The 25,997-nt window shown below is 39.4% G+C and overlaps 1 protein-coding gene across 4 annotated transcripts in view; it reads right to left on the bottom strand.

Annotated features, from left to right (window-relative positions):
- The window catches only part of PDE7B (phosphodiesterase 7B), a 591,837-nt gene that overhangs the window by 18,222 nt on the left and 547,618 nt on the right, over positions 1 to 25,997 (bottom strand). For all 4 annotated transcript variants that reach the window (XM_086707937.1, XM_025925598.2, XM_086707938.1 and 1 more), the window contains 5 exons: positions 22,508 to 22,659; positions 20,190 to 20,253; positions 18,162 to 18,257; positions 15,978 to 16,078; positions 14,323 to 14,454 (listed from right to left, as the gene is read on the bottom strand). In XM_086707937.1, the coding sequence (XP_086564063.1) occupies positions 14,323 to 14,454; positions 15,978 to 16,078; positions 18,162 to 18,257; positions 20,190 to 20,253; positions 22,508 to 22,659 (545 nt within the window). The remainder of the gene's footprint in view (positions 1 to 14,322; positions 14,455 to 15,977; positions 16,079 to 18,161; positions 18,258 to 20,189; positions 20,254 to 22,507; positions 22,660 to 25,997) is intronic.

Genomic DNA, 25,997 nt, shown 5'->3' with positions numbered 1-25,997 from the left:
TATGCTGCTGTGTACACATTAGCTAGCTGGTTAAATGATGACTATTTCTTACAATCCATTGTGCTTTATTCTAATAGAATAGAGCCCCTCTAGTCCCTAGGAAATATTTTTGCTCTATTTTCTTATTTATTTATTCATTCTCCATTTTTTTCATATGGGGTTATAAACTTACACAAAACACAGGAAGATTGATTCATTAAAAATGAGGAGGTATTGCATGATTTTGCCTATCTGAGGTACTCAGTCAAATTCATAAAGACAGAAGATAGCCAGGAGCTGGGGTAATAGGGAGTTATTATGTAATGGGTACAGAGTTTCAGTTTTGCAAGATGAAAAGAATTCTAGAGTTTTGCAAGATGAAAAGAATTCTAGAGATGAGGGTGGCAATGCACTTAATGCCATTGAACTGTACACTTAGAAATGGTGGGCCGCCTGGGTGGCTCGGTTGATGAAGCACCTGACTCTTGATTTTGGCTCAGGTCACGATCTCATGGTTCATGGGATCAAGCCCTGCATGGGCTCTTCGTGGACAGCACAGAGACTTCTTGGGGTTCTCTTCCCCCTTCTCCCTGTCCCTCCCTACCTCTCACTCTCTAAATAAATAAATAAATAAATAAATAAATAAATATTAAAAAATGGTGAAGATGGTGAACTTGTATTATGTTAATTTTGCCACACTCAAAAAAAAAAAAAAAAGTGAGAGGGAAGAAGCAAGGAGACTAAATGGAGCCAGGAGACAGATGGGGAAACATTCCATTATCATGCCCACCCCCCACTATACCTGAGTCACCCACACAATGCTCAACTTCTTCAGCAAATGAGAACAGAGAACCATCATGAGTGATACAGTCTAGGGTCCATTAGGAGAAAGCAAGTTCAAAAAAACGTCAACTGTTCTTGGTTCTAATGCCAGACAGTGATTTCTCTCCAGGACTTTGTAGAATGAGCTTCATGAGGCAGAGTCTTGTATCATCAGCTCCTCTGTATAGGCTGTTCTATTACTCTTTGTTTCTCTCCTTGCCAAGAAGTTACTATTTATTCACCACTTGACTATGTCTGAAGCAGTGATGAGATTTTGTCCCTTTTATCAACTGGTCTATTATCTCCTTTTGGGCATGAGCCACATACAACACAAGAGAATGTTTATTATAAATCACGTGCCAGACTAATTTGTTTTGACTGTAAAGATTTATGAGAGCAAAGAGTGATAGGTTAGTGTGATGTCATCGATGTTCTATACTGCTGTGACATTTAGTTCAGTCACTCATCAGCACTCACTTGCAAGACTAATTCTTGTAGATGTGGCCATGAGTGCCCTCATGTGAGTTTTTCAAGGGGCCAGAAAACTGTAACAAGACCTGATGATAAATGACACCTTATCCCTGTTGAGTGGAAAAAAGAGAGTCTGGAGGATTGCCTTAAGCATTGTTATTCATGCCTGCCTGATTTTTACATCTTCATTAATAATTTTCCTGAAGACAGGATAAAAGGATACTTGAGAAATTAGCTTGTGAGACCATATTTAGAGATGAGCACCGGGGAAGTGGAAGGGAACTGAGTGAGCCTGGAGGCTGGCACAGAATAAAAGACAATAGAATACATGATTACAGTCACAACTTTTCGTGGAACAGTCGTTATAAATAAAAGTATATTTTGGCCAGAACTGTGTTAGAAGTAGGAGTACTTCTGTGGATTCCAGACAATAAGAAAAAGGGGGGGGGGGACTAACATTTATGAAGCACCTACTGTGTACCTGCTAGTACAGCATGTACTGGTTTATATGATCTCATTCAATTCTTACATAACTTTCTACTGTTTTTATCATTAACTCACAGATACTAAAATCTCAGGTTTCTCTGAAGGGCTGCACAGCTAGCGAGTGGTTGAAGAAGGCCTTAAACCCAGGCCTGCCGGATCTCAAGGCTGAAGCTTTGCACACACCCCCTTGCTGCCTCCCAAGAATTTCCTCTGTGTGGCCATATCCAAGCATTCAGAAACCTGACATTTATAAACTGATGAAGGCCTACAGTTATGCTTAATTTTCCACAAGTTACCTATAGTTGCTGCTTTAAGGTCTATGGTTGATGATTTTATTTTGATGTCAGTTTCTAGCCCCACATTGGAATCTTCATGTTTACCTTTAAATTTAGTTTCACTGCGAAAACTCTTGTAGTGGGAACGCTATGAGTTGAGTAGATTGGAGCTGTGTTGGGGGAGAACTCATCTGGCAGCCACTTTTAGCCCTCACGTGTGATGAGACCTGTTGGTCTCATGTTCTTGCAACACGGAGTCACTAATGCCCATCCCTTCCTTTCATTGAAGGGACCCTGAAATCAGTGCTTTATTATCCTTCTTAATTCTAACCTACTTCAATCCGCCCTCCCTACAGCTTCCAGAATGTGACTTGTTCACTGGACAGGTTTTTTTTTTTTTTTTTTTTTTCCATCTCCTTAATCATTGGTTGAAATATAAACTAATATTTTTTGACTACCTATTAATATGCCAGGTGCTATGGTGGGTACTGACGATGGAAAGATTAATAAGACAAAATTGCTGCCCTCAGGGACCTCACTTAATTTCAGTATGATCATGCCACCTGCTTTCTCCCATGCCCTGCTCTAAATCCTACATGATTCTTTATCAGATAAATTAAGGCTAACTCCTTAGCTCAGCATTCAATGCTATCAGAAAATTGTCCCAGCTGCCATCCTGTTCCTACATGTTTGAGATAATTGAATATCATTACCTCTCCTTTCCTCTAAAGCTCTTACAGTCCAAATAAATGATGCTGTATTAGTAAGATGATAAAGTATTATTGATGTAATTATTAAATTATTAATATATGAGTCTCCTTTCAGCACCTTTTTGTTAAGTTCATGTCTTCCAAGGTGATTTATGATCCTCTAACCCCTCTTTCTCTGTATTGACTTATCAAACTATCACCTGTCTCTCAAAGTCCACTTGAAATACTCCATCCACAAAGCCATTTAGAATTATTCCAGTCAGAGGCAGACTTGCTTTTTCCCTGAGTCATGTAGCTCTTTCTTTTGGCATTCCTCAAGTCCCGAGTCCTGCTAGACTCAGTGCCATAGATGTATGTCAGAGTTACTCATGCACTTACCAGATTATAAGCTACATGTGAGTAGAAAGTCTGTCTTGTTCCTTTTGTATCCAGTCCACTCTAAGCCTTGCACAGAGAAAGTGCTTTCTATTAATTTACAAAATACATTCTTGGACAAATTACTTGATTTCATTCAATAAATACATTGAGCACTTACTATGTTCTAGGCACTGAGTAAATCAACAAACAAAACAGACAGAGAAATAGTGGTGGCAGGGATGGGGAGAGGCAGATAATAAACAACAATTTACTATTAGAAGATAGTAAATGCATGGAAAGGAGAAAAGATGAGCAGGCTAGTAGAAATTTGAGAGCCTTTGAGGGTGGGGCTCGTAAGGTAGTTGGGTAAGAGGTAAGATTTGAACAAAGGCTTGAAGGTAAGAGAGAGTGTGAGAGAGAAAGTATTAGGATAAGAAGTCGGACAATGAGAGACCAGATCATGCATGGCCTTCTGGCCATTGTAAGGATTTTGGTTTTTACTCTGAGAGAGATAAGGGGCCACTGCAAGGGGAAGGAAATTATGTAAAATTTAAATAAGATCACTTAGGAAACGGGAACCCTATTGCACTGTTGTGGGAATGCATATTGGTGCAGCCACTCTGGAAAACAGTGTGGAGGTTCCTCAAAAAAATTAAAAATAGACCTACCCTATGACCCAGCAATAGCACTGCTAGGAATTTACCTAAGGGATACAGAAGTACTGATGCCTAGGGGCACTTGTACCCCAATGTTTATAGCAACACTCTCAACAATAGCCAAATTATGGAAAGAGCCTAAATGTCCATCAACTGATGAATGGATAAAGAAATTGTGGTTTATATACACAATGGAGTACTACGTGGCAATGAGAAAGAATGAAATATGGCCCTTTGTAGCAACGTGGATGGAACTGGAGAGTGTGATGCTAAGTGAAATAAGCCATACAGAGAAAGACAGATACCATATGTTTTCACTCTTAGGTAGATTCTGAGAAACTTAACAGAAACCCATGGGGGAGGGGAAGAAAACAAAAAAAAGGTTAGAGTGGGAGAGAGCCAAAGCATAAGAGACTCTTAAAAACTGAGAACAAACTGAGGGTTGATGGGGGGTGGGAGGGAGGGGAGGGTGGGTGATGGGTATTGAGGAGGGCACCTTTTGGGATGAGCACTGGGTGTTGTATGGAAACCAATTTGACAATCAATTTCATATATTGAAAAAAAAATAAGATCACTTAGGCTGCTATGTTGCAAATGGACTTTGGTGGAAATAAGTGTACAAGCAGGTGTAGCAGGCTATTTGGGGGGTAAAAGCAGTCATCCCGGCAAGAGACAGTGAAGACTTGTCTTGGTGGTTAATCTGGCTCTGCAGGGATGGCTGCAGTGTTTTGGGCCTGAACAACTGGAAGGATGGCATTCCCATCACCTGTGGTGGGCAGGCTGTGGGTGGACAGGGTTTACAGGAGTTCAGTGTTGGCCAGGTCAAGTTCAAGATACCTGCTGGACACATGGGCATTACAGTGGAAATATCTAACAGCCCAAGCAGTGACCAAAACAAGAAAAGGGAAGTAAAATACTCGAATGAGTGTTGCAGTGATTCATGGACTGGAGACGGAATGTCACATAAAAGGAAAGACCATGCCGAGTCATCATTCTGATAGTCTCAGCTTTAAAATCAAGCATCAGGTATAGTGGAGACTACTCAGTGTTCACCCCCTCAATCTGTTTTCTTTTTCTCCTTACTCACAGAGCCTCAGTTTTTACCTGGTCTCATGGCTGTCTCAAAGATAACATTTTCCAGCCTCCTTTATAATTAGGTGGCCATCAGTTGGCTACATTCTGACTCATTAAATGTAAGCAGAAATGTTGTGTGGGATTTCTGGGAAACTTGTTTAAAGGGAACTGACTTCTCTGGCAAAGGCCTCTTTTGTTTTTCCCCATTCTTCCTTCTCACTGTCTGGAACGCAGAAGGGATAGCTAGAGCTCCAGCAGCTCTCTCGGGCAATGATGACAAGTGTCACATCCTCGTGACGGTAACCTACAGAACTAAAAGGACCCTTGGTCCCCTCATCCTTAATTTTGTGAAGCCCCTGTGCCTGCTCTGACCTGCCAACCTCCAGACTTCTTTTATGGAGGATAGAGATAAACTTCTGTCCTTGTTTACATCACTAATGTATCAAGTAATTTAAAGTTAATTTACTACCTTCCATATTACGCCGGAAGAGTTAATGAAAAGCCTTCTCAATGTTTTGACCTATAAGAATGCTTGGTTTTTGTATAAGGGTGATAGCAAAGAATTTTATGAGTCCAAAAAGAGTGTCACCTAACAAAGTCGAAAACGTGTGTGTGTGTGTGCACCCACCCACCCATACCTGCTCCCCACCTTCCACGCACACTTCTTACTTCTAAGACGAACCACTGCTATCTGCTGGGAAAGACTTTCTTAGTTCTCTAAACAGAACTGACAGCACCCTCTTGCACACCCACCCCAAGCTTATCTCCTGGTGTTCAAGACACTTCATAGCAACTTTGTTCACTGGCTGGCTCCCACATATCAGTGATCTTCACAGGTGTTTGTTCATTTACTCCTGAAAATAACTTTGAAAAACTATGCTCTTTGTGTAGCTTTTAAAATCGGTATCTAAAATCATGGATTCCAGGGTGCCTGGGTGGCTCAGTGGGTTAAGTGTCCGACTTCAGCTCAGGTCATGATCTCGCAGTTTGTGAGTTCGAGCCCCGCATTGGGCTCTATGCTGACCGCTCAGAGCCTGGAGCCTGCTTCAGATTCTGTGTCTCCCTCTCTCTCTGCCTTTCCCCTGCTCTCTCTCTCTCTCTCTCAAAAAGGAATAAACATTAAAAAATTTTTTAAATCATAGATTTCAATGGTAACACAAGATATAATGCTCTGCATATTTGCAACTACTGGTGTTTTAATATAAAATCATCGTATCACTCTTTTCTGTATTAAATGTATCTAAGGAAATCTAAATACCAAAGGCATTTAATCCTCATTTATCACTTGTTGAAAAAAACCACATATGAATAATTTATTCTTTGAGTTAGAATTTTAAATGGATTCTTTTCCTTCTAGAACTTATATTTCCATTCTATTTCCCCATAGAATTTTATTTTAATGAAATATATTTTTGTGTGTGAAATTCTTTTATTGTCACCTGATCATATTTCTCTGCAACAGAAATAAGTACACATATGGAAATTTTAATTTAAAAAGTATTTCTAACATCAGGCTCTCAGTAGGAAATATTTTTCCAGCTTTGAGTTTACAATGCAATTGTTATTATTGATCAAAATACATGCATGTTGTAAATTTGGAAAAAAAATTGTGGCTAGGAACAAAACTTTTCTGGCAATACATCTATTTATGAGATGGTTGGGAGAGTGATAATCTCTCAACTGTAGGAGACTTCCTTTAATATTTTTAGTTGCTCCTTTGTTGGGACAAGGTACAATATGGGTGCAATCAGGCAATATGCAATATGTGGGGTGGGTGAGAGATGGGCTCTTCTTTTGTAAAGTGAGAAGAGCAGAAATACAGAAGTGGCTTGACTGGTCTGCAAGCACAGTCCAGGCAGGTCAGTGTAAGGACCTTAAGATGCATTCTGTTACCCCTCTTCCTGCCTGTGTGCCCCCATGGAAAGGCTTTGTGTATTCCCCTGGGCACACAGGCCTAGTCTGAAAACTGCTGCCATACATGATTGCCATTGAGAACAGGGAGCATATCTTATTTATATCCGTGCCCTGCTATGTGGCACAGTGCCACTTAAACAAGTCAATCTTTGTTGAGTGGATATAGTAATTAATTTCTGAAACCTTAAAGTTTGGTAGCTACAAAAGCTTAAATAACTGTTACAAGAAAAGAGTCCTGTTAATTTTTTTTTAGTCAGTATCTGAAAGAAGCCAGACTTAGGGTCTTCTGATGGGAAATCCTTATATTGAGGTGAAAGTCAAAGAGATTTTTAGAATTATTACAGCGATGGGCTCTTTCCCACTACTCATTCGTAGATATCCAGGATCAGACATACTCCAGAAATAACATATATCAGATGGCATTTGTCAATTCCAAGGTAAACAAATCAGAAAATCATCATAAATCATTTTTCATTCAATCCTTTTCATTCTTCACGTGATAAGAACTTAATGATCAACAGGAAGCGAAGTGTGGAAGTGTGTGTCTTGATTTTGTGGTCTCCCTGTCTGAGTGTTATTGACTCTGCTTGTCAGATTTCCACTCTGGGTCTCTGCATGTACTTGCTGTTGCCAATATTTCTGATCTCTCAGTGTTACTCAGGTTCTGTCTTTGTTCCTGCATGGATCCAATCTGTCCATCCATCCATCCATCCATCCTTCTGCTTACTCATCCAGCAAACCTCCTACCACCCAACAAATATTCACTGAACACCAGGACTGTGCCAGATGCTGAGGATACAGCAGGGAATGAGGTAGGTTTCCAGAAGCTTTCAGACAATTTGGGGGGGTTGGGGGTGGGGAATGTGGACTTCTGACCAGGCAATGGCAATTTAGAGACATGAACGCTGCGATAAGGTAAGTGATGAAGGACTTTTAACTCTTACAGGAAAAGCATGGGAAATGGGCTTTTATTTATTTACTTTTTTGAGAGAGAGTGAGAGAGCATGAGCAAGGGAGGGGCAGAGGGAGAAAGAGAGAGAGAGAGACCCTCTTAAGCAAATGCAGAGCCCAATGCAGGGCTCGATCCTATGACCATGAAGTCAAGAGTAGGATGCTTAACTGGCTGAAACACCCAGGCACCCCAAAAATGGGCTTTTAAAGAAAAAGAAAGCTTTTGGGAAAAAGATATGTCCAAATTGAGCTCAAACGGATGAGTGAGAGAGGAATCAGAAAGTACAGTCAGTGGAGAGGAATACATTTCATTAAAATCAGCACAAGGAAGAGCATGTGTGTGAAAACCTGTAAGCAAGAGGGATACTTCCTTCCCTGTTTTATTTTTTTATCACTAAGAATGATCACTTTTAACCTATTACAAATTTTACTCAGTTATTGTGTTTCCCCTAGTAGAAAGCAGGGGTTTTTATTTGTTTTGTTCATCTTCTATATTCCCAGCACCTGGTGTGTATTAAGCACTCAATGAATATTTGTTGAATGAATAAAAGAGTGAGTGATTGGGAATCTAAAAGTAGTTCGGACTGGATGATGCACAGAGGCCTAGTTGAGTAATAGCAGGAAAAGAAGCTGGAAAGCGTAACAGGGCCAGATCACAATAGGGTTTGCAAATCGTGTTAGGATCCTTGGACTCAATCCTGAGGGAAATGGGGTTTTAAGCAGTCACCCGTGGGGTCAGACTTGAGTTTCAGGAGACTCATCCTGGCTGCACAGCAGAAGGAGTTGGAGCCAGGCCAGGCTGTGTGTGGACAAGGAGATAATGTTGGTGCAATGCACTCAGGGGAGAGGCTGCAGTGAGCAGGTGCGGACATCCTGGTGCTTCATAGGAAGCGGCCAGTTATCTGTGTCCTCGCTAACAGGAGGATGGCTCAGTGACCATAGGCTCACCTGGCCTTCACAGTGGCTCAAAGACTAGGAGTAGCAAAGGGTAGATTGAAAAAAGAAGAAAATAATCTGAAATGCTGGTGAAGATCTGAACACAGGATGAAATGACGCAACTTGAGTATCTGCTGAAATCCCTGCCCTGTTTGGAGGCCTGCATCAGGGACCACATCGGCTCAGCAGTGTTGCACCATCTCCACGACAGTGTGCTCTCGTGTCCCTAACTCTTCATATTTGTAATTTCAAAGACGATCGTCAGCTTAGAGTTGAAAGAGTATATAGCTAACTTTGTAGGTAACAAAGCATATTGGAAATAACAAGGCTTATTAGAATTTTAATTCGGAAAAATAAAACTCTTAAAACCCGTATGGCAAAATCTGTATTTCCCTTTTTGCGGAATTGTCAAGATATCATCCACCCTAAGAAGAAAACAATCTTTTTGTTCCTGAATAGCTTCACATCTGGCATTTAATAAACCACCAACCCAGGTTTTCAAATTAAATCAAGAGTCTGTTCGTCAAAGAGAATCTGGCAGAGCAGATTTGCTATCCTACAAGGCGGCTTTAAACTGCCCCCCTCCCCCCCCCCCCACCATTCATCACTTTCTTTGACTAAAATCTGTTGATAAGCTGAGAGGTCTGGTGTACCATAGGAATCAGAGTGAATGACACCTTTTAAAACAGAGGACACAGGAAGAAAAACAACAATAGGAACATCGCCTGTGTCTTCATTTTTAATTGCTCATGAACCAGAGAAGCAAGACTCTAGGAGATCACGGAGATGCTGAGCTCTTCCCTAACAAGCCAGGTGGTCTCCTTGAATCCTAAAGACCGTGGCCCTTGGAAAAGCTGTAGCACTGCCATATTTACTGCCTGTTGCAAGAAATCTTTTTCTTGGTCAATCTGCATCTTCGCAAGACACTGCTCTGAGACCAAGGAAACTGGACATTAAGTACTATCCTGTGGGGCAGGCCTGTGTTCAGATGAGGGCCACGGACAGGCAACATGCCAGTTACCTCACTGTGAACAGCAGAAACTTTATGAAACAGAAGATCCAATTTAAGCCTCCTTCCTACAATTTTCACACTACTTGCCAAAAACACCTTTCAGACAGCAGAAATTGTGAGGTTATGTATAATCTTGGCAGTTGCTTATTTGAGTAGCGGTCATAGGACCATGTGGCAGGCTCTGTCAACTTCATATTTATGGCTCAGAGTCATTAAGAGTAAAAAGTGGTGAAAAATGCTGACCTGCTCTTAGTGCTTGCGATAAGTAACTAAGAAAAATGATTATAAACTTCTGCAAGACAGTATAGAATGTAATATTATGAAACATTATATTAGGCTATAAGGAACAATTAATTATTAATTATTTTATTCATTAGGTTGTTCTGTCAGTAGTTAGTTGGCCTCTTCTCGAAAGAAATTAAACTTGAAATTGAGCTGCAAGTGATTCCTTCTGCAATTGTAATAGCCAATATCTTATCTGATTCAATGCTTACTTTGCTCAATTGCTGAGCAATTGTGTGTTGGGGACTTGCAGGGTGGAGGGACACAAGATAAATGCTTGGTTCAATCTCTCACATGTTCCTTTCTCAATCCACCATGGACAACTGGATGGCTTCCAGTCTGATGAGAGAGGTGCCAGGTGGAAGTGCCTTTATCACTTTCATGTTGAAGTTGGGTTGGCAATTCAGCAAATGAGTCCGGTCCAGATAGCAGACAATGGGAGGGAGCCCTCTGACCTGGCCTTCACTCCAGCTGCCCTGGCTCTCTCTTTATCTCGGGGCAGAAGCACAGGCTGGGAGTTATGCAATGATCTTATTTATTAGAACTAAAAGAGCACAGCCAACAAGAGGAGGGAGAGGAAGCTCTCTTCTATTTTATCTCATTTATAGTAAGGCTAGATTGTAGCAAAGTCACGCACAGGGTGTTCTCAACCCACATAATTCCTGGCACATCTTCTCTACTGGATTCTCATTAACCAAATGTGTGTGTGTGGGTGTGTATAATTTTTGTGTGTGTATATATATTCACAGTATATTGTGTAATATATATAGTGTATATACATATTTATAATACATTGTGTAATATATATAGTATATAGACATATTTTTTACTCATTACCATGGTTCTTAATATTTTCAGAATCTATAACTCATTTTAAAATATGAGTGTAAGTTAGGGATCCTTACCCTAGAAAGACTTGCATAGGTATATTCTCTGGAAATCTGCACACAGTTTCCTAAAAGGTTCTTGGTAGGCTGAAAGTCTACATTTGCAAAGATTTTAAATATCACGTGTTGTTAATGGTCTTGCTCAGTTTATGTGTTATGTGGCACACTCTTTTTTTCTTGAAATTGAAAACCTGAAGTTATGCCAAGTTGCTCTGCAACCTGGTGCAGAGAAGAGATTTTCTGACCCACGTCATGTTCTGTACAGCTAATGTACAGTTTCTACAAAAGAGAGAATATACACTTAATGAAAATATACCCAAGACACTGCTCTGAGAGCAGGGATGGTTTATGGCAGGACGATGCCCAGCTAACGGCCACAGACACAGTCTGTTTTTGGTTATTCTAGGGTTGTGGGTTTTAATCCACAAAGTACCCCAGCTCATGCTGCCTCTAGGGTGCCCTTCTCAGCTCTGCTACTCAAAATGCTACATGCCACGGCTCAGTTTACCATTCTTTCTCCACCCAAGCCCTCTGCGGAATCCCTTTCTGTCTTTGCATCCCACTTTGTAGCTACACACCATCGGAAGAGTACTTCCCAAAGTCCCTCCCACTTGAAGCCACTTGGCTCTAACCCCTCTGTCTCCCTCACTGCAATAGGAAAACCTGGTGGAGAGCTCTAGTGTCCTACCCACAGAAAGGAGGTGATCAATGTGAATTTTAGAGACAGTATGTATAATGCTTAGTCACTTTGGCTCTGGAGACAAAAGACTTATTCCAGCTTTGCCATTAATTAGCTATTTATTTTCAGGAAAAACACTTGAATTTCCTAAGTATCACTTCTCCTCTTTCTGAATAATAGGTATGATAATAGTATCCACTTAACTGGACCATTGTGCAGAGTAAATAATATAATACATAAAAAGCGTTTAGCACAGTTTTTGAACCATAGTAAGCATTGAACAAAGGTTAGTTATATAATTTGTTGAACTGTATTGGACGTAGAATTTTCATTACCTTTTTGAAATTCCCTCTGATAGTTAATAAATAATGGTATATAGCCAAATATAAAAGGCATCAGCAATTTTGGGGGCAGAATTGAAATCTCATAATATTTTCAGGTCCTCTTAGCAATTTTTACTTTTAATATGTTAGCTCCCAATTTGGCTGATAAAAATTTCAGCTTTTATCCTCGTCGGCTCTAAGATAGTAGACATTATGTTGATGATACCGTGCGATCCTGGTTTGCCTTTAACACTATTTTTACAACCTGAAGACCAGAATCTCTATCTAGCTTCCAAGAGATCCTAACACCAGTTGAGCAGGATACTGATGAAGACAATATCTCGTATATGGTTTTCAAGTCCTATATCCCAACTTCTTTTTAGTTATTATGAAAAGGATCCTTGTCTTTCCTATCAAGGATCAGGCCAGACAATTCAGATGGACAAATTTACTGCTAGAAAAAATACTGGCTCGCTTTATTATAGTAACATTTTGGATACAAAGAACAGAGCCGGTATTTATTCTTTCAAGACTTAAAAAAATTATATCTATACATATACCTTTAGCTAAGGCCCCAAAACTTTCAAACTGAGATTAAGTCTTCTCAGATTTTGCACATTTTGAACATCTGAGTTTGAACACATGTTTGAGGGCAGAGATTACATTTTATCCATCATTGTACTCCTAGATCTTAGTGTATCATATGACATATGCAATAAGTAGCTGCTGATTAAAAACACACAAGACTATATGTTGCATTGAAAAGGCTGAAGAATTTGGTTGTACTGGAATATTTATCTTTAACAAAGAGATTAAAATAAAAACTATTAAAAGTTATCTGCACTTGAAACGTTTGGGTAAGAAATTCATTTTTTTGAGAACAATTTTAATATCTGAACAAGATAGACTAGTGTTTTTATTTTGAGAATAATTTTTTGTTAATTAGCAATGAGTACTTAATTCTCATGAAATTCTACAACTACTTTCTTGTTTTTAACATCTGGCGTATTTCTTTTTAACTTCCTGCTTAAAAGTGAATTCATTACAGGTTTTATATATATTACATGTCAAAGTACAGTTTTACGACTCTCATTTTATGTACAAATCAGTCAGTAGCAGCTGATACTCTCATTTATTGATTGATTTTGAGAGAGAAAGAGAGAGAGAGAGAGAGAGAGAGAGAGCGCACATAAGGGCGAGAGCAAGGAGAGGTAGAGAGGGAGAGACAGAATCCCAAGTGGGTTCCATGCTGTTAGTGCAGAGCCCGACTTGGGGCTCTATCTCACAAATTGTGAGATCATGACTTGAGCCAAAATCAAGAGTCAGAAGTTTAACTTACTGAGCCATCCAAGTGCCCCACAGCTGATACTCTCTTAAACTTCATTGACATAATTTATATGGTGATGAGAAACTAGAATTATGTAAGCATTTACTTTATATGGGAATGGATCAAGTAGCCAATTTTGTTGATTGATTTCCTTTGTCTAATAAAACACATTTGAAAAAACCAGAATTGACAGGAATAGAAAATCCATCTGGGGGCTTTCAGTCCCATTATTCAGGTCTATGTTTTTCTAAGTAATAAATTTAGCTTGTGAGATGCTTTAGAAAGTTTAGCTTTATTTTTTATTTTTCTTTGTTTAATTTATAGCTCATCAACACAATCTTTCTTAGTTCTGTCATCCTGTCCCCTCTATGTGGTTACATCTATCCAGGCTCCGGGTGCTGGCTGCCCACGTGGATCCATAAACCTTGGAATGCCAGTTCCTACTGATGTTAAAAGCTAATCAATTGGATGGAGAAAGGCTTTTTTTTTTTTTTTTCTTTTTTTCAAGTTCCACTTGTGCTTTATAGAGATCTGTCAGGAATTTTTCAGCACTGTGTTTTTTCAAAAGATCTACTAAAATTGAGATCAATGACTACCTTGTTTGCAATGATTTTGTGACAGACAACCAAAGGTCTCCAAAGACCCATACTAAAAATTCTGGGAGTTATTCATTTATGATTTAAAGTTTACTATTTTAAATAACATCAGAGATAAAAGTTCTCCAGGCCAACCTACTCATACTGCTGACCTATTTTAGAACAACAAAATATGCCTATTGTCTTTGATAACATACTCTGACCTAGAGGCCAGTCAAGTTCAGAAATGCCTTAAAGACATAAATTTGAATTAGGATTGGAGCTGGGAAGTATCGTTTATAGAGGTCCTACAAGGACTGGCTTCAATTGGCCATTATATATGAGATGGTGTCCAGGGAGACAGATATTCTCACATCTGAGAGGGTAGGCTCAGAGATCCTGTTTTACATTGGACAATTTCATCTACCTTGTGATACCAATTTAATCTACATTGGGATATCCTAGACCTATTTCAAATCCATGCTCTGTGGCTGTGGTCACTGAGGCTGGCCCTGAAAAAAGGTTAACTCCAAAGATGAGACTCAGGCTCCAGGACTGGGCCTAAGGCAGTTGGCTGAACTGTGCCTCGATGTTGGGTTCCCTTACCTGGTATAGATTGGCGAGATGGTGGTTAGTTTTGATCAAAAATGGCTGGTTCACTCCTGGGTGGTCAACATCGTGTGCTGCTGCAGCCAGCAGTCCAAGCATGATGTCCAGGGGTGTGAGGAAGCTGGCGAGCTGTTAAAAAAATCAAATTGGGAGACTGATTGACGTTTATGCACATAATTTTGCACAGTAGTTTTTAGGCTTTCATCCTGACCTTTACCCTCTTGAAGCAGTCAGTGAGGTGATAGTCACATGGAATTGCAGGGAGGAAAGGACAGCATGGAAGGGAATTAAGCAAGTCAAATCTTTCTGGATCATTCATTCAACTACCTTCCTCTTCCCACTGCTCCTCTCTCTCTCTCTCTCTCTCTCTCTCTCTCTCTCTCTCTCTTTTTTTCTGTGCAGGGCTCGATCTCACGAACTGTGAGATCATGACTTGAGCTGAAATCGAGTTGGATGCTTCACTGACTGAGACACCCAGGCATCCCATCTGTTTCTTTTTGTTGGTGCAGTGGTATTCCTGTTGGCAAGACTGCTCTCTGGTGAGCGGGGAGAAGGCAGAGCCTGAAATCAGCCTTGCTCCTAGAGAAAGCAGTGAATGAAGGAAAAATTTAAAGCCAAAGTAATGGACACGTTAAAAAAAAATCATTTGTGTATTTCAACCATCCACTATATCATTGCCACTGAATATGAAATCAAGAGTGGGCTGAATTACAAAATTTGCATATTTCTTCAATGTGTAATAAATAGTGGGGGAATGTGTAAGAATCTATCTTTTTTTTTTTTTTTTTTTTTTTTTTTTTGGTTCACTAAGAAACCAAGCAGGAGAATGCAAATCTAGCACTAAATTTAAATATACTACGGTGTGATATATTACAATTTTTGGACAACTTACAGATTAAAAACACAACCTTTAATGGGATATTTTATAAGGATGAGGCATCTACCCAGTTTTCTTTTGGGAATGCCTGTCTGGCATCTACATATTTAGTGATTGATATTAAAACTGAACTAAACAGAGACTTGGACTAGGATATCATTTTTGAAAAAGCTTAAGAAAATTCATCCTGTATGTTCTAGCAACTAAGTTTTATATGGCTAAAAATGCTTATATTCCAACTAATGAGTATTATTGTTATGTTTTTAGTATTGGATTCGTTTGTTGCATCAGAACATACTTTGAGATCTTTGAAGTCACAAATTTTCTTGGGCCTGAATCAGGATGCCCCATTGGCTTATAGGAAATGGAGCTTGAGTTTTGAGGAGTTTTGACTCTATTCATTAATCAAAAAACATGAGGTGGGAGATTTTCCCAGAAAAGTTCACTGCTGGTGACATTGGTGGCAAAGGTCCAAGGCAAAATGATTTCTTGAGAGTTTTGAAGATATCTAAGATGTAGACTGTCATGGAGAGGGTTGTTTTTGTCCTAATGCAGGCTCAAAAATACAGAAATTATGAGAAAAAAAACCTCAGAAAATTTACATTGTCTTTCATATAATTTTCAGAGCTGATACTGGAACTTTAGTAGAAATAATTTGTGTTCATATTGTGAATGATCCATACACAGTTATTCTGATATATTGGGTGATTTGGGGCTTAGCAGGCAGTTTACTTGGCATTTCCAATGCTGAGGCGGTGGCTGAGTCTTGCTTTACCTTGGGTTCCTTCAGGTAGCAGTTCATGGCCTGGGTGACATCAGCTGCATGAACAGCATTGTGATATGGGTTTTGGCTGTGGTAATCTTCTTGAACCATGACTAGGAGGCAAACAGATAACTCAAATCAGCTAGAACCAAAACAGGAAGGGCAGACTAGCTCTGAACTGTTGAGGGTCCCTTTTACTTAAAAAATATCAGTGTCTCCAAAATGTGCAGCCTGGGGATCCTTTAAAAATAAATGTGGTTTGCAAGCTTGGCAGCTCTACTGGGCTGTTTTTAGTGAGGAGGAGGGGGAGGGCAGACGGGAGAAAGGCTAAAAGGATTTGTGAGGCCCTTGGGATTCCTCACCACCTTCATAAATCACCCCTTTCTGGCATTCATCAAGGCTTTCATTCATTGGAAAAATAAATATGTAGGAAAAGGACAACTTTATTTCACACTATAGTTTAATTATTTAAGTTTGCTGCCATTTATGAATAATATGTCATAAAAGAGTTTTCCTTTTAAAGAGCATCAGACCCCTGATGTCCAAAGATTGGCTTATCACTTGAACAGTAAACACTGACGAAAACAAATCTGAGGTTACTTCAGACAGAAATTCAAAGTACTGGGTTGACCTAATGGAGAACTTGGTTTTATTTCTATCTTATTTAGATTTAAGTTAGCCTCTCTCATACCCTTCCAATATAAGGACCAGAGTGCTCTTGGAACCGAGTAAAAGACATAAGCAAGGCCATTTTGTTTTGCTAATTACAGAAGCAATTAGTCTGCTTTAGTTAACAGTCAGGGCATGCTTAGGATGCAATATATTCAATGTGTATAAAATATCCAGATTTGCAAGTGTGGCCATATTTTCTCAGCCCATGCTACGAATTTTGCTCTGAATTCTGGTGTTATTTCTATCATCAAATTTTTACAGTCTTTATGTTACTCTGTGTGCATACACATGTCCAAAGTATCTTGTGTTCTCCTTCTTTAGACAAATAAACATTATTTGGCCAGTTTGTGGCCATTACCTTGCCAAGAAATCTAAACTCAATTAGCCTGAGGTCATTTGTGTTTCTGGAACTGAGCCATGTTAGAGCTGTTTTCAAATATTTGTTTTGTGCCACGTATTACTTATTTTACAGGTTTTAAAAACAATTACATTTAAACTCTGGCTCTATCACTGAGTATTTATGTTGAGCAAATTGCTTAACCATAAGTTTCCTCAGTTTCCTTCTCTATAAAATGGGGACAACCATAGTTCCAATTTCAAAGGGCTGCTCTAAGGATTAAATGTATTAATATATGCGAGTCATTAGAAGGGTTCCCAGCATATTTAAGCACCAGATAGGGTTGGTTGTCATTACTTCTGTTGCTCTCATGTCACTGTTACTTTACTCTGGAGGCATTAAGTCAGCTTCCAAATCCAAAGCATAGCCATAGGGCACATCAAAGGAGCCAGAAACAAGCTAAGTGGCAGCAGGAAGTTATATGGTGATTAAAAATGTGCCCTGGATAATGTGGCAGATAAATAATCATGTGCACAAAGTCCAGTAAGAACTGGGGCTGTTTTTGATAGAGAGTGATGGGGCGGAGTTGAGTGGAAACATGGCAGGCTTTCAAGTCAGACAGACCTGGGCTTGGACCGAGGCTCTGCCAATTACAAGTGTTGACCTTGAGTAAGTTATGAAATGTCTTTCTACTTTTCCTTAACTGTGAGCCAAATGGTGGTGACAACACCCAATTTGCTGAGTTGTTGAAATGGTTAGAGATAATATACTGAGAGCATCTTGCATGTAGGGGGCACTACATAAATGGTAGTTCTTATTATCTAAAAAAAAAAAAAAAGTCTATTGAAGACTTTCAGCAACTCGTGTCCAGATTGGAATTATTTGAGGCACACATTAACTGGGGTTTTGCTGATACGTAAGCAGATCAGTAATTTCTTTAACAGTTACATGCTCTTGATTGTTTTCTTTATGTAGCTTTTATCTCTTATAAACATGACTAATCAAGTAAATATTGTTTTCAAGGATTTAAGTGGGTAAACCATATTTTAAAATTAAGATGGGATAATTTAAGATTAACTTGAGGTCTTCATCTACCCTGCTATTGTTCTTGCCACTTTACGTTGAAGAATATTATGGACTGCCATAATTCAGGGGAAAGGAGGTAGAATATGGAAATAAAGACTTACCTAAAAACCTGTGCAACGTCACCATATCTAACTTGAAATGGTGAATGAGTCCATGGGTGTTGAAGAGGTGGCAGAGCAGTGTTACCAGGCTGTTTCCTACAGGAAAACAGTCACCTATTTCAACACATTTTTATCACCACTGAACTATCAAGACTGACAAAAGAATCCAAAGTTTCTGTAATGGAAGGTCTCTGATAGGTCTCCTTTTCCCTGTTAGTTTTGAACTCTTTCAAGTATAAAGGATACTATGACTGTGGTTTGATCCTAGGTTGCCTTGTACCGAACAAGTGAAACGAGCTAGCTCAGACCTTCACTCTATACCAAAGGCAATGAAAGCATTAAGAGTTAGAAGGAGTCTGACTATTGTATCAGGGACACACACACGGGTGTGTGTGTGCATGTGTGTATGTGTGTGTGTATTTTTTAAAGACACAGTTTAATAGTCACTTGCAATGTGTCTCAAGTTGCTTCCAATTAATTCTTAGAGTCACAGGGGTATCCAAGTCATCGCATTGCTTAATGGCCATTGGTTGTTCTCCCCATTCAAAATCACCCAAGATGAGATGTGACCATGAGATAGTTTACAACTATCAGAGAGGCAAAACTGAAGCAATAGTGACTTGTAAGCATTCAGGAAATATTGTTTCTTTCCTGAATAAAAATGTGTTAATTTATTAAAGAATAATGGGTTTGAATTTTAAAAGCATGATAGAATTTGTGAAAGACTTTGAAATGGACCAAGATGATGACTGGATGTCTTCAGTGGAAAACTAAGTGTTGCCTAGACACACTCTTCCAGGGTGCCTGATCCTGTGCTTCTGCAGCTTCCATTGTCTTTGAGCTATTTCATAACTCTCAAAGCTGTAGGTAACTAACAGCACTGCGAGTGGTTCTTGTCCATATACATGCAAACGAAATCACTCGGGTGAAAATGCAGTAGATTTTCTCTTCCCAGTTTTACAGCTACTTATAAATTCATTTGAGCATTTCTTACTGTTTATATATGTGTTGTCCTCTGAATTTTCCTTGAACTAGCTGTAGCATCTTACTGGATCTCTAACTGAGTTAAATCTTTGACAGGTTAAATTCCCTGAGTTAAATTCTTTGACATAGAATCATTTCTTATTCTATGAGAGTCATGATTATACTCTCTTTTGAACAAATATCATTGAACAAATCCTTTCATTCACAGTTGATTTCATCTACTGGCACCAACTTCTCAGTTGATTTGAGCAAAGTGAAATATAAGATTGTGGGGTCCATCCTTATATGGCTAGTTAGTTTTCCACAGTGTGAAGCTCGGCTTCATGGGCTTAGGCTGTATCTCTCAACTGTATGTTATTTGTCAAGTAACGGAATGGTGAGAAAACCATCTGTAATCACTTAAAGTACAAGCCTGGTCGATGGTGGAGCATGTGAAGGTCAGCATCAGATAGGATTCCTTTCATTGGCTTTCTAGGCCTATCAGCATTTGTTTAATGGGCAGATGAATGTATAATTAGATTTTATTTTCTTAAGCAATATCTTTATAGGCACCATGATTTTAAAAGTGAAATCAATGGGAATGTCTATTTTCCCCTTCAGCTGCAACCTACACTTTTACACACTGTCATCAGCTAATGTTTTCCTCCAATGATGCCCAGCCTCTCTGAACAATACTTGCACTGGGGGAGATTCAGCTCACTTAATGAAAATGTACAAATGTCTGCCCTGTAAGAGTCAGGACTGATCAGATGAGCTTTAATGTTTCTGGTTTTCACCCACTAACAATGAACTTCCTCCATCTGGATGTGGCCCAAGTATTCTGCGAGGAAAGAATCTAATCTGTGGTTTCCAAATTCCTTTGGGATCATCAAGGCCAGAAGGAAATGGTCTTAAGATTCTAAGGCCTAATTCAGTCCTTACTTTTCATCTGAATCAATTTTCCCTTGCCCTGGCCCTTCTCGAGTGGCTGCAGACGTATGAAAATGGAAAAAGAAGGAAAAAGAATAACAGTGTCTGAAAATAGAATTCTTTTGGGTGACTTACCATTTGTCAAGCGATCAAATAAGAAAATGTCAAAATCCCACATTCCCACTTTGGAGAGCATATGCTGAAAAGGCAAACAAAAAACAGCACTCCAATGAATCATAACAGAGACTTAAACATTTACTTTCAGACAATGAATTAAACAATTGAGAAGTTGAAGATAGTAGCACACTGCTGTCTGGTCTGTGGGAAAACAAACCTTACTCTATGTACTAATAACAACAGTGTAAAAGGGACAAGCTTTGGAATCAAACTGGCTGGTTCAGTGTTAGCTGTATCTCTTACTGGCTGTGGGAACTTGGCTAGTTCCTTAACCTCTCTGTACCTCAGATTCCTATATGAAAAATATGGCTGATAATATTGCCTACCTCAGAGGATTTTTGTGTGTATTAAATAAGGTAGTGTATGTAGAGTGCTTAGAATAGTATTTGTACATAAGCAGCACACATGAAATTTGCTATCTGTTAAAATTGTAGTTCAGTAAAGTCTCTACATCACAAACTACTATATACTTGAGAATGTTTACATCAAATTTAAAAAAAATGAAGTAAAAATGATTGCTGAGCACATTATTCTGCTCAATGTGGAGTAAATGCGAAATGAACCACTCTAATACACTCTAACAGATAGGAAACTGGAGTGGGCAAATGCAAATACTGGATAATTTAAAGACCTACTGTCCAATGTAGACTTATCATCCTGTTTTTCTTTTTTAAATACCCCATGCTTAGATGGTTTTTAACTCTCAGATGCAAAGCTGTGGTTGCTGATTCTATTCTCACTATGGCTTCTGCGACTGACCTTCCTCTCTCCTCTCAAAGCCACCACTTCCAGTAAGGACAAGCTCACTCTCCTGCCACTACAGGTCTTCCCTGCATCTTCCAATAAAGTCCAAAGGTCTTGTCATGGACCTTTACAACATTATCAGAAAAATGAAAGAATAATAGGCTATCTGTGAGATTTAGAGTGGCTGAGCATTTTACCCAAGTCAAATACTAAAGGCAGGACCAGGACTTGATCCCTGATATCTTCTTGACTTGTGACCCACAGTTCTTTCTACATGTCTGTGTCACCTCTCTTGAGGGGTGGTTGCTCAGCAGGGGAGGGGGGCACGAGAGTGCTCTGTCATTGATGCCCCAGTGCTGGGATCTCAGGCTTGTTCTTCTTTCTCCAATCAACCAACCAACCAACCAACCAACCAACCAGACATTCACTCAATTTCAAGACTTAAGTTGTTAGAAGGAGTGATTTCCACCCTCACCTTTTTTAGATCTAATGTTGGGAATTAGTTCTTCTGATATTACTTGCTGCTTAGTCATTAATGCTATATATTAATAGTATATATTTCTTAATAGTATATAGATAGCATAATATTACATAGCATATAAACTCTAAGACACTACTTCTGACTTTGTTTAAACTATGTTATTTTATCTTGAAATTTAAACTCCTTTGACAGTTTAGGCTAGAGATAACTTGTTAACCTTTTTTTTTTTTTTTTTTTTTTGGATAGTCACATGTTAGTTTCAACCCTTGATCAATGAATGGTAAAAATAATTGTAAAATTAGTGAAAATTATTTAAATGAAATAAAAATTATACAAAGGACAATGCACTGTAGTGCATTACACTACATACATTACTACTATAATGCACTTACAATAGATGTAAGTGGAATTAAGAGTTGGTAATTATTGGGGGCGCCTGGGTGGCTCAGTTGGTTAAGCACCGGACTCTTGATTTCCACTTTTCCACTCAGGTCATGGTCTCATGGTTTGGGAGATCAAGCCCCGCATCAGGCTCCATGCTGACAGAGTGAAGCCTAGTTGGTCTCTCTCTCTGTGCTCCTCCCTCACTCTCTCTCCCTCTCTCTCTCAAAACAAATAAATAAGCATTAAAAAAAAAAAGGAGTTGGTAATTATTGGGTTAATTTCAGTGTAGCTATTACAAGGAGATAATTCAATGGGCTTAAAGATTTAGTTATTCTCTCAGTGGTAATCCGTCAGTTCAAAATTTTACTTACAGTTATGCACAATGTTTTGCCCATTTGTAAAAATGAAAATAGCTAGCATGTGCTAAGCATGAATATATAAAACATGTAAACATGCTTTACCTCATTTAATCTCTGCATCAGCCTTATGGGTGGGTGTTTCTATTAACTTCATTTCATATTTGAAGAAAAGTACAGACATGTTAACTAGCCAGAATCACAGAGCATCTCAGTGGCAGAAGCTGGACTCCAACCCCAGTGCTATCAACTGAGGCACATGCTCTTAGCCACTAGCCTGATGGGAGGGAACAGAGAGGTAACTGACTCACCCTTGCTTGTCCAAGGTAGTCTTCATCCAGCAGGTGGAGAGGGGCTTGTGGTATAATTCCACGAAGCAGCCTTGATGCATGGAAGTATCTTTGAAAGCTTAACAGTCTTTTCACCTTTTTCTTGGTGCCAATTTCCCCTGAGTGTGTTGTATCTGTGGAAAGTAATCAAATACAGAAGTTATATATTTAATAAACCCTATTTTCTCCACTATGTAAAAATACAATGTATTATAAAGGAGATAAATTGAAAAGATTAATACAGTCTATTAATTCTACATCTGAAGTTCTTCTAGAACGAAAATGACCTTTCTTATATATTACATTCATTAAAATGTCAAGACATTTCTGAGTGTAATTTTGGAAGACATGAAATATATAAATTAAAAACATCATTTTCTTATTAATGACACTGGTATGCTTTGTAAGTGAAATCCACATACTTTTGCATGCATTTGAAAGGAGTAGTTATGCTTTTTCTGTGATATTAAAGCCAAGTCTCAAAAATTCAGACCAGGTTCTCATCCTACACTCTCTGAATTAAATACACTAGCTTATACACGAGGAAAATGTTTCCTAATGTCCCAGAACATCAGTGGCAAAGGAATCAATACTCTCCATTCAAAAGGGACCTAGATTTCCCTGACGAGAAGCAGAGAGCATGTCTACTTTGTAATGGAGTATATTCTCTTTTACTAGTGGCCATGAAAGCCTGATCCTGTCAGTAGAGATATTTTAATACTCATGTGACATGGGCCTTTCAAAACTTGACTAATGACATTGTGGTGACTGTCTAGAAATACTCCAAGCACATTATCTGAATGCCTGTCAAGGTATGTCCTATCTCAGCTGAAATTCTATGAGTCACTCCAGGTTCACATGAGACATCTTCTGCCCAGTTTGAATCTGAAGTCAATTGAACACTCTAGGGGCGCCTGGGTGGCTCAGTCAGTTAAGCGGCCGACTTCGGCTCAGGTCATGATCTCGCGGTCAGTGAGTTCGAGCCCCGCGTCCGGCTCTGTGCTGACAGCTCAGAGCCTGGAGCCTGTTTCCGATTCTGTGGCTCCCTCTCTCTGGCCCTCCCCCCGTTCATGCTGTGTCTCTCTCTGTCTCAAAAATAAATAAACGTTAAAAAAAATAAAAAAATAAATAAAAATTGAACACTCTAGTAGAAAAACGTACAGTTCATATATAAAGAAATTTTGGATTCTTTAATGCTTCCTCCCGTCTCCCCTTCTCCTTTAGGAAACTCAGAATCACAATGGATAGAGAAACAGTGGGCAATGTGGCCTTCCCCAATGGTAGACACCTACCAAAATCAGTTTGTTCCTTAGGTTCCGTTATGCATGCAAAGGCTTAATTCAGGCCAGGCAAAACCTGCTGTTCTCTGGAAATGCTGTTTGGCTGAAATTCTTTCTATTTTTTAAAAAAATATTTATTTTGGGGAGAGTGCAAGCTGGGGAGGGGTAGAGAGAGGGAGACAAATGATCTGAAGAAGGCTCTGCTGTTATGAGGCCATTGGAATGATCCAGGCAAGAGATGATGGCAAGAGATTATGGGCAGGGGGGAGACCAGTGAAGGAACCAGAAGTAGAGGGAGGGATCCAGAGTATACTTTGGGTACCTCCAATTTTTGCCCTGAATAACTGGGAGAATGGAGCTGCCATCCCCTGAGACGGGAGAGCTGCAGGTAGAGCAGTTGTACAGGGGATTTCAGTTTTGCATGTGCTGAATTTGGATGTCTCCTGGAAATTCAGGTGGAGATGTCAGGTAGAAATAAGTAGCTATAAAACCCAGAGCTTGGGGGAGAAGACTGGGTTGGAGATACAAATCCGAGAGTTGTCAGATGAGATTAACTAGGGAGTGAGCATGCATACAGATGAGAAAAGCATCAGAGTCTGAGTTCCGCAGTATTTCAACTTTGAAAGGATATAGAGAAGAACAGAGAAAAATCAAAAGGACTAAGAAGGACTATCCATGGGTATGGGGGGGAAAAAAAACCCCAAACGATCATTTCTCAGAAGCCTTGTGAAGACAATATTGCAAGGAGGAAGATGTCCTCAGTATCAAATGCTGCTAATAGATCAAGTACAATGCAGACTGAAAATTGACCACGGGTGTATAAATTTGTCAAAATGAGCTGAACTATGCACTTAATAGAGCACATTTTATCCAACCTAGAAACAACAACACCCTAGTCACACGTCTAGCTTCCCGATTTTGGTTTTAAAAGTCAATTTCTCACTAAAAGGAGCCAGACCACCTTGAGGAAATGGTCGACTCTAGGACCGGGGCAGCAAAGTACAGGAAGGACTGTAACTTCTTATAATGCCAGAAGATAAGGGAGAGGTTGATAAATGATGAGATCATTTAAACATGACAGAGGAGATGACCTGAAGGGGGTCCCTGTGAACAAATAGGGGAAACTTTGAGCATCAACATAAATAGTGGAAGAGCTGGTTATAAACCACTGATTGAAAGAAGAACCCACGAGTTCATACTGATGGGTAAGCAACTAAGTAAGTAAATACATGAGAAGGGAAAGCTCCTCCTTGCAGAGAGTGTGAGCCAATAGAGTCAGAAAATTGCCATTTTGCAGCTTTTATGGTGATAATTGCTTCATGCCCAAATCATCAGTGGACACTAAAATTATTCGGTGAAAGTTTAAAGAGCAGCAGGGTAATTTATAGTATCAAAGGATCTCCTTACGGATTTACTAATTGGAAAGGAAAATATGCGTAGCTTTTTAGTGGAGGAGGCGCTATCTTCCCTAAGTAGTCAAAGTTCACACCACCAATAATGGGAGAAGGTGACATTACATGCCTCCTGGGGTGATGCACTGAGGATGCAACATTGCCAATGCTCTGTTCCTGCTCCAAATGCACAGCCAACCGCCCCCCCCCCGCCGAAAGAGGAAACATCAGAAAAACCTAAGTTGAAAGACACTCTAAAAAATAATCAGCCTGTGCTCTTAACAAATGCTGATGTTGTGAAAGTCAAAGATAGCCTCTGGTATTGTTTTAGGATAACGGATACCAGATATCGTGCTCTAAGTGCATTTGCATGACTGAATGGCATCCTGGACCAGAGCAAGTTTTCCAAAAATGACTTTATTAGAATAATTTGTGAAGTTTGGATATGATATAGTCATAGTCTATCTACAAATTTCTTGAATTCGATCACTGAGCTGTGGTTATGCAAAAGAATGCCTTTTTTCTATGAAAAGAAATGCTGAAATATTTAGGGATAAAGGGGCATGATGTGCACAACAAATTCTCAAAGGGTTATGAAAAAATACACAGCAAAGACAAATAGGCCAAAATAATAATTGGTGCATCTGGGTAAAGGGTATATGAATGTTATCCTATCCTTGAAAATTTTCTGTAAATTTGAAGGCATTTTATAAAGAAGAGAGAATGAGAAGAGAAATCTCAGGCAATGCTATCAAGTGTAGACAGCCCAAGGAGTTTTGCCACACGGCGGAGGAAAGAATT

The sequence above is a fragment of the Puma concolor genome, chromosome B2 (assembly GCF_028749965.1).
Source record: "Puma concolor isolate L17-30 chromosome B2, mPumCon1.1.hap2, whole genome shotgun sequence".
In the NCBI taxonomy this organism is placed as follows: domain Eukaryota; kingdom Metazoa; phylum Chordata; class Mammalia; order Carnivora; family Felidae; genus Puma; species Puma concolor.
This window is presented reverse-complemented; position numbering and strand designations above follow the sequence as displayed.